Source organism: Oncorhynchus masou, unplaced genomic scaffold, assembly GCF_036934945.1.
Source record: "Oncorhynchus masou masou isolate Uvic2021 unplaced genomic scaffold, UVic_Omas_1.1 unplaced_scaffold_520, whole genome shotgun sequence".
NCBI classification, from domain to species: Eukaryota; Metazoa; Chordata; class Actinopteri; order Salmoniformes; family Salmonidae; genus Oncorhynchus; species Oncorhynchus masou.
Window position 1 is genome coordinate 317,024 of NW_027011606.1, and position 15,000 is coordinate 332,023.

General features: G+C 43.9%; 1 protein-coding gene across 1 annotated transcript in view; it reads left to right on the forward strand.

The window, feature by feature from the left end:
- Positions 1 to 15,000, forward strand: part of LOC135535836 (TBC1 domain family member 1-like) — a 94,184-nt gene that overhangs the window by 49,838 nt on the left and 29,346 nt on the right. The window contains exons 6-10 of the mRNA XM_064962260.1: positions 74 to 206; positions 372 to 463; positions 1,946 to 2,053; positions 3,815 to 3,928; positions 7,007 to 7,087. Of these exons, the coding sequence (XP_064818332.1) occupies positions 74 to 206; positions 372 to 463; positions 1,946 to 2,053; positions 3,815 to 3,928; positions 7,007 to 7,087 (528 nt within the window). The remainder of the gene's footprint in view (positions 1 to 73; positions 207 to 371; positions 464 to 1,945; positions 2,054 to 3,814; positions 3,929 to 7,006; positions 7,088 to 15,000) is intronic.

Here is a 15,000-nt window from a genome sequence, read left to right on the forward strand (position 1 = left end):
CCTCTCTGTCTGTCTGCCTCTCTGTCTGTCTGCCTCTCTGTCTGTCTGCCTGCCTGTCTGTCTGCTCTCTCAGGTGGATGAGATCATGTTGACTTTAAAGCAGGCGTTCTCTGTGGCCGCCCTGCAGCAGAGTGTAAGGACCAGGAGCCAGCAGTGTGACAGTTGCCCCATGCAGCAGCTGCACAGGCTGTGTGAGAGGATAGAAGGTAGGAAACTGGTCCTGCCGGCCGTGTCAAACACATTCAAGGTGGTGTTCAGTTTCAATGGAGGGAAGTTAATTGTGTGTGTGTGTGTCTGTGTGTGTGTGTGTGTGTCTGTGTGTGTGTGTGTGTGTGTGTGTGTGTGTTTGTGTGTGTGTGTGTGGTCTCCAGGTCTCCTCCCGTCTAAAGCCAAGCTGGAGTTTCAGAAACATCTGGCCACACTGGACAACCAGGAACAAGCTGCCGTGTTCGAGAACACTGTGGTACTAGACTGGACATTGTGTCTTTATTGAGACAGTTTAAAGCATAGTGGACATTGTGTCTTTATTGAGACAGTTTTAAAGATTAGTGGACATTCTGTCTTTATTGAGACAGTTTGAAAGCGTAGTGGACATTCTGTCTTTATTGAGACGGTTTGAAGGCATAGTGGACATTGTGTCTTTATGGAGACAGTTTTAAAGAGTAGTGGACATTGTCTTTATTGAGACAGTTTGAAAGCATAGTGGACATTGTGTCTTCATTGAGACAGTTTGAAAGCATAGTGGACATTGTCTTTATTGAGACAGTTTGAAAGCATAGTGGACATTGTCTTTATTGAGACAGTTTGAAAGCATAGTGGACATTGTGTCTTCATTGAGACAGTTTAAAGCGTAGTGGACATTGTCTTTATTGAGACAGTTTAAAGCGTAGTGGACATTCTGTCTTTATTGAGACAGTTTAAAGCGTAGTGGACATTGTCTTTATTGAGACAGTTTTAAAGGGTAGTGGACATTCTGTCTTTATTGAGACAGTTTAAAGCCTAGTGGACATTCTGTCTTTATTGAGACAGTTTAAAGCCTAGTGGACATTCTGTCTTTATTGAGACAGTTTTAAAGAGTAGTGGACATTCTGTCTTTATTGAGACAGTTTTAAAGCCTAGTGGACATTCTGTCTTTATTGAGACAGTTTTAAAGCGTAGTGGACATTCTGTCTTTATTGAGACAGTTTAAAGCCTAGTGGACATTGTGTCTTTATTGAGACAGTTTAAAGCATAGAGTACATTGTGTCTTTATTGAGACAGTTTTAAAGGGTAGTGGACATTCTGTCTTCATTGAGACAGTTTAAAGCGTAGTGGACATTGTCTTTATTGAGACAGTTTGAAAGCATAGTGGACATTGTGTCTTTATTGAGACAGTTTGAAAGCATAGTGGACATTCTGTCTTTATTGAGACAGTTTTAAAGCCTAGTGGACATTCTGTCTTTATTGAGACAGTTTAAAGCCTAGTGGACATTCTGTCTTTATTGAGACAGTTTAAAGCCTAGTGGACATTGTGTCTTTATTGAGACAGTTTGAAGCCTAGTGGACATTGTGTCTTTATTGAGACAGTTTAAAGCCTAGTGGACATTGTGTCTTTATTGAGACAGTTTTAAAGGGTAGTGGACATTCTGTCTTCACTGAGACAGTTTAAAGTGTAGTGGACATTGTCTTTATTGAGACAGTTTAAAGCCTAGTGGACATTCTGTCTTTATTGAGACAGTTTGAAAGCGAAGTGTTTAATGGAGGCATTAAATCAGTCTGACTCAGAAACACTGACACCTGCTGGACATGTGTCTGAACTGACGCACTGGGAAATATATTGCTGCTTCTTTCTCTCTGTGTGTGTGTGTGTGTGTGTGTGTGTGTGTGTGTGTGTGTGTGTGTGTGTGTGTGTGTGTGTGTGTGTGTGTGTGTGTGTGTGTGTGTGTGTGTGTGTGTGTGTGTGTAGAGGGCCAGTCCTAAGAGTGACCAGGAGGAGAATGAGCTGCTGATGGAGTCTTTGAGGAGTCTGTATGAACAGAAACAGAGGAGTCATCAACACACAGATCACAGACCGGTACAATAACTAGGACTGTCTGTCTACACCCGGTACCTTTAAACTATCACTCTGTCATCATTCTCTTTCAACACCTGTCTCTGTCTGTCTGTAGGCCTTGTCTGTCTGTCTGTAGGCCTAGTCTGTCTGTCTGTCTGTAGGCCTAGTCTGTCTGTCTGTCTGTAGGCCTTGTCTGTCTGTCTGTCTGTCTGTCTGTCTGCAGGCCTAGTCTGTCTGTCTGTCTGTAGGCCTAGTCTGTCTGTCTGTCTGTAGGCCTAGTCTGTCTGTCTGTCTGTAGGCCTAGTCTGTCTGTCTGTCTGTAGGCCTAGTCTGTCTGTCTGTCTGTAGGCCTAGTCTGTCTGTCTGTCTGTAGGCCTAGTCTGTCTGTCTGTCTGTCTGTCTGTCTGTCTGTCTGTCTGTCTGTCTGTCTGTCTGTAGGCCTTGTCTGTCTGTCTGTAGGCCTAGTCTGTCTGTCTGTCCTCAATGTAAGGTCTGTCTGTCTGTCTGTCTGTCTGTCTGTCCTCAATGTAAGGTCTGTCTGTCTCTCTTTGTCTCTCTTTCCAAATTCAATGTAAGGTCTTTATTGGGAAACAAAGCATATTATGTAAATATACAGTGTTGTAACGATGTGCAAATAGTTAAAGTACAAAAGGGAAAATTAATAAATATTTTGCAACAGGTTACAAAACAATTCTTTGTGGGTCTGTGGGAAATATGTGTCTCTAATATGGTCGTACATTTGGCAGGAAGTGCAGCTCAGTTTCCACCTCATTTTGGGTGCAGTGAGCACATAGCCTGTCTTCTCTTGAGAGCCATGTCTGCCTACGGCGGCCTTTCTCAATGGCAAGGCTATGCTCACTGAGTCTGTACATAGTCAAAGCTTTCCTTAATTTTGGGTCAGTCACAGTGGTCAGGTATTCTGCCGCTGTGTACTCTCTGTTTAGGGCCAAATAGCATTCTAGTTTGCTCTGTTTTTTTGTTAATTCTTTTCTTTTAGGTGTCAAGTAATTCTCTCTCTCTCTATCTCTCTCTCTCTGTTTCTGTGTCTCTCTCTCTTTTTCTGTGTCTCTCTGTGTCTCTCTCTCTGTTTCTGTGCCTCTCTCTCTGTTTCTGTGTCTCTCTCTGTTTCTGTGTCTCTCTCTCTCTGTTTCTGTGTCTCTCTGTTTCTTTGTCTGTCTGTCTCTCTCTCTCTCTCTGTTTCTTTGTCTCTCTCTCTCCCTGTTTCTTTGTCTCTCTCTCTCTCTCTCTCTCTGTTTCTTTGTCTCTCTCTCTCTCTCTCTGTTTCTTTGTCTCTCTCTCTCTCTCTCTCTGTTTGTCTCTCTCTCTCTCTCTCTGTTTCTTTGTCTCTCTCTCTCTCTGTTTCTTTGTCTCTCTCTCTCTCTCTCTGTTTCTGTGTCTCTCTCTCTCTGTTTCTCTGTTTCTGTGTCTCTCTCTGTTTCTGTGTCTCTCTCTCTCTGTTTCTGTGTCTCTCTGTGTCTCTCTCTCTCTGTTTCTTTGTCTCTCTGTTTCTTTGTCTCTCTGTTTCTTTGTCTGTCTGTCTCTCTCTCTCTCTGTTTCTTTGTCTCTCTCTCTCTCTGTTTCTTTGTCTCTCTCTCTCTCTCTCTCTCTCTGTTTCTTTGTCTCTCTCTCTCTGTTTCTTTGTCTCTCTCTCTCTCTCTCTCTCTCTCTCTCTCTCTCTCTCTCTCTCTCTCTCTCTCTCTCTCTCTCTCTCTCTCTCTCTCTGTTTCTTTGTCTCTCTCTCTCTCTGTTTCTTTGTCTCTCTCTGTCTCTGTCTCTCTCCAGGTACCAGAGGCTCCAGCCCCAGTAGAGGTCCAGTCCAGTAGCAGACAGAGATTAGAGCAGTTTAAAACCAGAGCAAAACGCTCCCTCACGGAGTCACTGGAGGGCATCTGGAAGGTAGGGGGAAGTGGTCTGGAAGGTAAGGGGAAGTGGTCTGTAGGGGGAAGTGGTCTGGAAGGTAGAGGGAAGTGGTCTGTAGGGGGAAGTGTCTGGAAGGTAGGGGGAAGTGGTCTGGAAGGTAGGGGGAAGTGGTCGGGAAGGTAGGGGGAAGTGGTCTGTAGGGGGAAGTGGTCTGGAAGGTAGGGGAAGTGGTCTGGAAGGTAGGGGAAGTGGTCTGTAGGGGGAAGTGGTCTGTAGGGGAAGTGTCTGGAAGGTAGGGGAAGTGGTCTGTAGGGGGAAGTGTCTGGAAGGTAGGGGGAAGTGGTCTGGAAGGTAGGGGGAAGTGGTCTGTAGGGGGAAGTGGTCTGTAGGGGGAAGTGTCTGGAAGGTAGGGGGAAGTGGTCTGTAGGGGGAAGTGTCTGGAAGGTAGGGGGAAGTGGTCTGGAAGGTAGGGGAAGTGGTCTGGAAGGTAGGGGGAAGTGGTCTGGAAGGTAGGGGAAGTGGTCTGTAGGGGGAAGTGGTCTGGAAGGTAGGGGAAGTGGTCTGGAAGGTAGGGGAAGTGGTCTGTAGGGGGAAGTGGTCTGGAAGGTAGGGGGAAGTGGTCTGGAAGGTAGGGGGAAGTGGTCTGGAAGGTAGGGGGAAGTGTCTGGAAGGTAGGGGAAGTGGTCTGGAAGGTAGGGGAAGTGGTCTGGAAGGTAGGGGGAAGTGGTCTGTAGGGGGAAGTGGTCGGGAAGGTAGGGGAAGTGGTCTGTAGGGGGAAGTGGTCTGTAGGGGGAAGTGGTCTGGAGGGGAAGTGGTCTGGAAGGTAGGGGGACGTGGTCTGTAGGGGGAAGTGGTCTGGAAGGTAGGGGGAAGTGGTCTGGAAGGTAGGGGAAGTGGTCTGGAAGGTAGGGGAAGTGGTCTGGAAGGTAGGGGAAGTGGTCTGGAAGGTAGGGGGAAGTGGTCTGGAAGGTAGGGGAAGTGGTCTGGAAGGTAGGGGGAAGTGGTCTGTAGGGGGAAGTGGTCTGGAAGGTAGGGGGAAGTGGTCTGTAGTGGGAAGTGGTCTGGGAGGTAGGGGGAAGTGGTCTGTAGTGGGAAGTGGTCTGGAAGGTAGGGGAAGTGGTCTGTAGGGGAAGTGGTCTGGAAGGTAGGGGGAAGTGGTCTGTAGGGGGAAGTGGTCTATAGGGGGAAGTGGTCTGTAGGGGGAAGTGGTCTGTAGGGGGAAGTGGTCTGGAAGGTAGGGGAAGTGGTCTGGAAGGTAGGGGGGAAGTGGTCTGGAAGGTAGGGGGAAGTGGTCTGGAAGGTAGGGGGAAGTGGTCTGGAAGGTAGGGGGAAGTGGTCTGGAAGGTAGGGGAAGTGGTCTGTAGGGGGAAGTCGTCTGGAAGGTAGGGGGAAGTGGTCTGGAAGGTAAGGGGAAGTGGTCTGGAAGGTAGGGGAAGTGGTCTGGAAGGTAGGGGAAGTGGTCTGGAAGGTAGGGGGAAGTGGTCTGGAAGGTAGGGGAAGTGGTCTGTAGGGGGAAGTGGCCTGGAAGGTAGGGGGAAGTGGTCTGGAAGGTAGGGGAAGTGGTCTGTAGGGGGAAGTGGCCTGGAAGGTAGGGGGAAGTGGTCTGGAAGGTAGGGGGAAGTGGTCTGGAAGGTAGGGGGAAGTGGTCTGGAAGGTAGGGGGAAGTGGTCTGGAAGGTAGGGGGAAGTGGTCTGTAGGGGGAAGTGGCCTGTAGGGGGAAGTGGTCTGGAAGGTAGGGGGAAGTGGTCTGTAGGGGGAAGTGGTCTGGAAGGTAGGGGGAAGTGGCCTGGAAGGTAGGGGGAAGTGGTCTGTAGGGGGAAGTGGTCTGTAGGGGAAGTGGCCTGGAAGGTAGGGGGAAGTGGTCTGGAAGGTAGGGGAAGTGGTCTGTAGGGGGAAGTGGCCTGGAAGGTAGGGGGAAGTGGTCTGGAAGGTAGGGGGAAGTGGTCTGGAAGGTAGGGGGAAGTGGTCTGGAAGGTAGGGGAAGTGGTCTGTAGGGGGAAGTGGTCTGGAAGGTAGGGGAAGTGGTCTGGAAGGTAGGGGAAGTGGTCTGGAAGGTAGGGGAAGTGGTCTGTAGGGGGAAGTGGTCTGGAAGGTAGGGGGAAGTGGTCGGGAAGGTAGGGGAAGTGGTCTGGAAGGTAGGGGGAAGTGGTCGGGAAGGTAGGGGGAAGTGGTCTGGAAGGTAGGGGGAAGTGGTCGGGAAGGTAGGGGAAGTGGTCTGGAAGGTAGGGGGAAGTGGTCTGTAGGGGGAAGTGGTCTGGAAGGTAGGGGAAGTGGTCTGGAAGGTAGGGGGAAGTGGTCTGGAAGGTAGGGGGAAGTGGTCTGTAGGGGGAAGTGGTCTGGAAGGTAGGGGAAGTGGTCTGGAAGGTAGGGGAAGTGGTCTGGAAGGTAGGGGGAAGTGGTCTGTAGGGGGATGTGTCTGGAAGGTAGGGGGAAGTGGTCTGTAGGGGGAAGTGGTCTGTAGGGGGGAAGTGGTCTGGAAGGTAGGGGGAAGTGTCTGGAAGGTAGGGGGAAGTGGTCTGTAGGGGGAAGTGGTCTGGAAGCTAGGGGGAAGTTGTCTGGAATGTAGGGGGAAGTGGTCTGGAAGGTAGGGGAAGTGGTCTGGAAGGTAGGGGAAGTGGTCTGGAAGGTAGGGGGAAGTGGTCTGGAAGGTAGGGGAAGTGGTCTGGAAGGTAGGGGGAAGTGGTCTGTAGGGGGAAGTGGTCTGGAAGGTAGGGGGAAGTGGTCTGGAAGGTAGGGGGAGTGTCTGGAAGGTAGGGGAAGTGGTCTGGAAGGTAGGGGGAAGTGGTCTGTAGGGGGAAGTGTCTGGAAGGTAGGGGAAGTGGTCTGTAGGGGGAAGTGGTCTGGAAGGTAGGGGAAGTGGTCTGGAAGGTATGGGGAAGTGGTCTGGAAGGTAGGGGGAAGTGGTCTGTAGGGGGAAGTGGTCTGGAAGGTAGGGGGAAGTGGTCTGGAAGGGGGAAGTGTATGGAAGGTAGGGGGAAGTGTATGCGTGTCTGTTTTAACTGTGTGTGTGTTAATCTGTGTGTGTGTTAATATGTGTGTGTGTGTGTGTGTGTGTTAATCTGTGTGTGTGTGTGTTAATCTGTGTTTGTGTGTGTGTGTGTTCTGTTTCTCCAGGGAAGTAGCAAAGCCAGGGCTCTTAGAGAGAACAGTGGAGACATCAGTTCATCTGACTCTACACTGAACTTCACTGGACAGGTATCTATATCTACTAGACAGGTATCTATATCTACTAGACAGGTATCTATATCTACTGGACAGGTATCTATATCTACTAGACAGGTATCTATCTCTACTGGACAGGTATCTATATCTACTAGACAGGTATCTATATCTACTGGACAGGTATCTATATCTACTAGACAGGTATCTATATCTAACTCTACTAGACAGGTATCTATATCTAACTCTACTGGACAGGTATCTATATCTAACTCTACTAGACAGGTATCTATATCTAACTCTACTGGACAGGTATCTATATCTAACTCTACTAGACAGGTATCTATATCTACTAGACAGGTATCTATATCTACTGGACAGGTATCTATATCTACTAGACAGGTATCTATATCTACTGGACAGGTATCTATATCTACTGGACAGGTATCTATATCTACTGGACAGGTATCTATATCTACTGGACAGGTATCTATATCTACTGGACAGGTATCTATATCTACTGGACAGGTATCTATATCTACTGGACAGGTATCTATATCTACTGGACAGGTATCTATATCTACTGGACAGGTATCTATATCTACTGGACAGGTATCTATATCTACTGGACAGGTATCTATATCTACTGGACAGGTATCTATATCTACTGGACAGGTATCTATATCTACTGGACAGTTATCTATATCTACCGGACAGGTATCTATATCTACTGGACAGGTATCTATATCTACTGGACAGGTATCTATATCTACTAGACAGGTATCTATATCTACTGGACAGGTTTCTATATCTACTAGACAGGTATCTATATCTACTGGACAGGTATCTATATCTACTAGACAGGTATCTATATCTACTAGACAGGTATCTATATCTACTGGACAGGTATCTATATCTAACTCTACTGTACAGGTATCTATATCTACTGGACAGGTATCTATATCTACTAGACAGTTATCTATATCTACTAGACAGGTATATATATCTACTAGACAGGTATCTATATCTACTGGACAGGTATCTATATCTACTGTACAGGTATCTATATCTACTGGACAGGTATCTATATCTACTGGACAGGTATCTATATCTACTAGACAGGTATCTATATCTAACTCTACTAGACAGGTATCTATATCTAACTCTACTGGACAGGTATCTATATCTAACTCTACTAGACAGGTATCTATATCTAACTCTACTGGACAGGTATCTATATCTAACTCTACTAGACAGGTATCTATATCTACTAGACAGGTATCTATATCTACTAGACAGGTATCTATATCTACTGGACAGGTATCTATATCTACTGGACAGGTATCTATATCTACTGGACAGGTATCTATATCTACTGGACAGGTATCTATATCTACTGGACAGGTATCTATATCTACTGGACAGGTATCTATATCTACTGGACAGGTATCTATATCTACTGGACAGGTATCTATATCTACCGGACAGGTATCTATATCTACTGGACAGGTATCTATATCTACTGGACAGGTATCTATATCTACTAGACAGGTATCTATATCTACTGGACAGGTTTCTATATCTACTAGACAGGTATCTATATCTACTGGACAGGTATCTATATCTACTAGACAGGTATCTATATCTACTAGACAGGTATCTATATCTACTGGACAGGTATCTATATCTAACTCTACTGTACAGGTATCTATATCTACTGGACAGGTATCTATATCTACTAGACAGTTATCTATATCTACTAGACAGGTATATATATCTACTAGACAGGTATCTATATCTACTGGACAGGTATCTATATCTACTGTACAGGTATCTATATCTACTGGACAGGTATCTATATCTACTGGACAGGTATCTATATGTACTAGACAGGTATCTATATCTACTGGACAGGTATCTATATCTACTGAACAGGTATCTATATCTAACTCTACTGGACAGGTATCTATATCTAACTCTACTGGACAGGTACCTATATCTAACTCTACTGGACAGGTACCTATATCTAACTCTACTGGACAGGTATCTATATCTAACTCTACTGGACAGGTATCTATATCTACTAGACAGGTATCTATATCTACTGGACAGGTATCTATATCTACTAGACAGGTATCTATATCTACTGGACAGGTATCTATATCTACTGGACAGGTATCTATATCTACTGGACAGGTATCTATATCTACTAGACAGGTATATATATCTACTAGACAGGTATCTATATCTACTAGACAGGTATCTATATCTATATCTACTGGACAGGTATCTATATCTACTAGACAGGTATCTATATCTACTGGACAGGTATCTATATCTACTGGACAGGTATCTATATCTACTGGACAGGTATCTATATCTACTGGACAGGTATCTATATCTACTGGACAGGTATCTATATCTACTGTACAGGTATCTATATCTACTGTACAGGTATCTATATCTACTGGACAGGTATCTATATCTACTGGACAGGTATCTATATCTACTGGACAGGTATCTATATCTACTGGACAGGTATCTAACTCTACTGGACAGGTATCTAACTCTACTGGACAGGTATCTATATCTAACTCTACTGGACAGGTATCTATATCTAACTCTACTGGACAGGTATCTATATCTAACTCTACTGGACAGGTATCTATATCTAACTCTACTGGACAGGTATCTATATCTACTAAACAGGTATCTATATCTACTGGACAGGTATCTATATCTACTAGACAGGTATCTATATCTACTAGACAGGTATCTATATCTACTGGACAGGTATCTATATCTATCTCTACTGGACAGGTATCTATATCTACTGGACAGGTATCTATATCTACTAGACAGGTATCTATATCTACTAGACAGGTATCTATATCTACTGGACAGGTGTCTATATCTACTGGACAGGTGTCTATATCTACTGGACAGGTATCTATATCTAACTCTACTGGACAGGTATCTATATCTACTGGACAGGTATCTATATCTACTAGACAGTTATCTATATCTACTGGACAGGTATCTATATCTAACTCTACTGGACAGGTATCTATATCTAACTCTACTGGACAGGTACCTATATCTAACTCTACTGGACAGGTACCTATATCTAACTCTACTGGACAGGTATCTATATCTAACTCTACTGGACAGGTATCTATATCTACTAGACAGGTATCTATATCTACTGGACAGGTATCTATATCTACTGGACAGGTATCTATATCTACTGGACAGGTATCTATATCTACTAGACAGGTATATATATCTACTAGACAGGTATCTATATCTACTAGACAGGTATCTATATCTATATCTACTGGACAGGTATCTATATCTACTAGACAGGTATCTATATCTACTGGACAGGTATCTATATCTACTGGACAGGTATCTATATCTACTGGACAGGTATCTATATCTACTGGACAGGTATCTAACTCTACTGGACAGGTATCTAACTCTACTGGACAGGTATCTATATCTAACTCTACTGGACAGGTATCTATATCTAACTCTACTGGACAGGTATCTATATCTAACTCTACTGGACAGGTATCTATATCTAACTCTACTGGACAGGTATCTATATCTACTAAACAGGTATCTATATCTACTGGACAGGTATCTATATCTACTAGACAGGTATCTATATCTACTAGACAGGTATCTATATCTACTGGACAGGTATCTATATCTATCTCTACTGGACAGGTATCTATATCTACTGGACAGGTATCTATATCTACTAGACAGGTATCTATATCTACTAGACAGGTATCTATATCTACTGGACAGGTGTCTATATCTACTGGACAGGTGTCTATATCTACTGGACAGGTATCTATATCTAACTCTACTGGACAGGTATCTATATCTACTGGACAGGTATCTATATCTACTAGACAGTTATCTATATCTACTAGACAGGTATCTATATCTACTAGACAGGTATCTATATCTACTAGACAGGTATCTATATCTACTGGACAGGTATCTATATCTACTGGACAGGTATCTATATCTACTGGACAGGTATCTATATCTACTGGACAGGTATCTATATCTACTAGACAGGTATCTATATCTACTGGACAGGTATCTATATCTAACTCTACTGGACAGGTATCTATATCTAACTCTACTGGACAGGTATCTATATCTACTGGACAGGTATCTATATCTACTGGACAGGTATCTATATCTACTGGACAGGTATCTATATCTACTGGACAGGTATCTATATCTACTAGACAGGTATCTATATCTACTGGACAGGTATCTATATCTACTAGACAGGTATCTATATCTAACTCTACTGGACAGGTATCTATATCTACTAGACAGGTATCTATATCTACTAGACAGGTATCTATATCTACTAGACAGGTATCTATATCTACTAGACAGGTATCTATATCTACTAGACAGGTATCTATATCTACTAGACAGGTATCTATATCTACTGGACAGGTATCTATATCTACTGTACAGGTATCTATATCTACTGGACAGGTATCTATATCTACTGGACAGGTATCTATATCTACTGGACAGGTATCTATATCTACTGGACAGGTATCTATATCTACTAGACAGGTATCTATATCTACTAGACAGGTATCTATATCTACTAGACAGGTATCTATATCTACTGGACAGGTATCTATATCTACTAGACAGGTATCTATATCTACTAGACAGGTATCTATATCTACTGGACAGGTATCTATATCTACTAGACAGGTATCTATATCTACTGGACAGGTATCTATATCTACTAGACAGGTATCTATATCTACTGGACAGGTATCTATATCTACTGGACAGGTATCTATATCTACTAGACAGGTATCTATATCTACTGGACAGGTATCTATATCTACTAGACAGGTATCTATATCTACTGGACAGGTATCTATATCTACTGGACAGGTATCTATATCTACTGGACAGGTATCTATATCTACTGGACAGGTATCTATATCTACTGGACAGGTATCTATATCTACTGGACAGGTATCTATATCTACTAGACAGGTATCTATATCTACTAGACAGGTATCTATATCTACTAGACAGGTATCTATATCTACTAGACAGGTATCTATATCTACTAGACAGGTATCTATATCTAACTCTACTGGACAGGTATCTATATCTACTAGACAGGTATCTATATCTACTAGACAGGTATCTATATCTACTAGACAGGTATCTATATCTACTAGACAGGTATCTATATCTACTAGACAGGTATCTATATCTACTAGACAGGTATCTATATCTACTAGACAGGTATCTATATCTACTGGACAGGTATCTATATCTACTGCACAGGTATCTATATCTACTAGACAGGTATCTATATCTACTAGACAGGTATCTATATCTACTAGACAGGTATCTATATCTACTAGACAGGTATCTATATCTACTAGACAGGTATCTATATCTACTAGACAGGTATCTATATCTACTAGACAGGTATCTATATCTACTAGACAGGTATCTATATCTACTAGACAGGTATCTATATCTACTGGACAGGTATCTATATCTACTGGACAGGTATCTATATCTACTGGACAGGTATCTATATCTACTAGACAGGTATCTATATCTACTGGACAGGTATCTATATCTACTAGACAGGTATCTATATCTACTAGACAGGTATCTATATCTACTGGACAGGTATCTATATCTACTGGACAGGTATCTATATCTACTGGACAGGTATCTATATCTACTGGACAGGTATCTATATCTACTAGACAGGTATCTATATCTACTAGACAGGTATCTATATCTACTGGACAGGTATCTATATCTACTGGACATGTATCTATATCTACTAGACAGGTATCTATATCTACTGGACAGGTATCTATATCTACTAGACAGGTATCTATATCTACTGGACAGGTATCTATATCTAACTCTACTGGACAGGTATCTATATCTAACTCTACTTGAGGACATTTCTCCAAAAAGTACCATATTTGTCCCCATGTGCAGATGCAAAGCGTAGTCTTGCTTATTTATGGCGGTTTTGGAGCAGTGGCTTCTTCCTTGCTGAGCGGCCTGCAGGTTATGTCGATATAGGACTCGTTTTACTGTGGATATAGATACTTTGGTACCTGTTTCCTCCAGCATCTTCACAAGGTCTTTTGCTGTTGTTCTGGGATTGATTTGCACTTTTTGCACCAAAGTACGTTCATCTCTAGGAGACAGAACGCGTCTCCTTCCTGAGCGGTATGACGGCTGCGTGGTCCCATGGTGTTTATACTTGCGTACTATTGTTTGTACAGATGAACGTGGTACCTTCAGGTGTTTTGGAAAATGCTCTGAAGGATGAACCAGACTTGTGGAGGTCTACAATTTTTTTCTGAGGTCTTGGCTGATTTCTTTTGATTTTCCCATGATTTCAAGCAAAGAGTTACTGAGTTTGAAGGTTGGCCTTGAAATACATCCACAGGTACACCTCCGATTGACTCAAATGATGTCAATTAGCCTATCAGAAGCTTCTAAAGCCATGACATCATAATCTGGAATTTTCCAGGCTGTTTAAAGGCACAGTCAACTTAATGTATGTAAACCTCTGACCCACTGGAATTGTGATACAGTGAATTATAAGTGAAATAATCTGTCTGTAAACAATGGTTGGAAAAATGACTTTGTGTCCTGCACAAAGTAGATGTCCTAACCGACTTGCCAAAACTATAGTTTGTTAACAAGAAATTTGTGGAGTTGTTGAAAAATTAATTTAGTTTTAATGACTCCAACCTAACTGTATGTAAACTTCCAACTTCAATTGTCAACCCATCAAGTACGTAGTCAGACCCCCCCCCCTTTGCCTCCAGAACAGCCTGAATTATTTGGGGTGTGGATTCTACATGCTGTCAGAAACGTTCTCCAGGGATGTTGATGTCATCCCAAAGACGTTCTATCGAGCTCGGTCAGCGACAGTGTTTCAGAGGTGCTGTGGCGTTCAAACGTTGCTCAACTGGTATCAAGGGTCAATAGCGAAATACGAGTTTTAATGACTCCAACCTATCCAGAACAGCCTGAATTATTCGGGGCATGAACACGTTGCTAAACTAGTATCAAGGGACATTAACGTGTGCCAGGAAAACATCCCCCTCACCATTCCACCACAGCCACCAGGCAGGACGGGGCCAAATCTGGACTCTGCCGTCAGCATCAAGCAACAGGAACCACAGCCACCAGGCAGGACAGGGCCAAATCTGGACTCTGCAGTCAGCATCAAGCAACAGGAACCATTCCACCACAGCCACCAGGCAGGACGGGGCCAAATCTGGACTCTGCCGTCAGCATCAAGCAACAGGAACCACAGCCACCAGGCAGGATGGGTCCAAATCTGGACTCTGCCGTCAGCATCAAGCAACAGGAACCACAGCCACCAGGCAGGATGGGGCCAAATCTGGACTCTGCAGTCAGCATCAAGCAACAAGAACCACAGCCACCAGGCAGGATGGGGCCAAATCTGGACTCTGCCGTCAGCATCAAGCAACAGGAACCGGGATTCAACTGACAGGTTTTTCAACTCCTCATTTGTCCAGTGTTGATGATGTCGTCTGCTGACCAGGACACTCACTGTCATGTTCCAGGCTGTGTGTTTTTCAACTCCTCATCTGTCCAGTGTTGATGATGTCGTGTCCACTGCAGACACTTCTTGTTATCTGATAGGACTGGAACCCAGGGTGGTCGTCTGCTGTAAATAGCCAATCGGTCACGAGGACCGACCAGTTGTGCGTTTCCGAGATGCCGCTCTGCACACCACTGTTGAACGGCGCTGTTATTTGTCTTGTTTGTGGCCCACCTCTTACCCGGCACAATTATTACCATTTTCCTTCCACCTCTCTCATCATGGTGTTGTTTTCACCCACAGGACTGTCACTGACTGG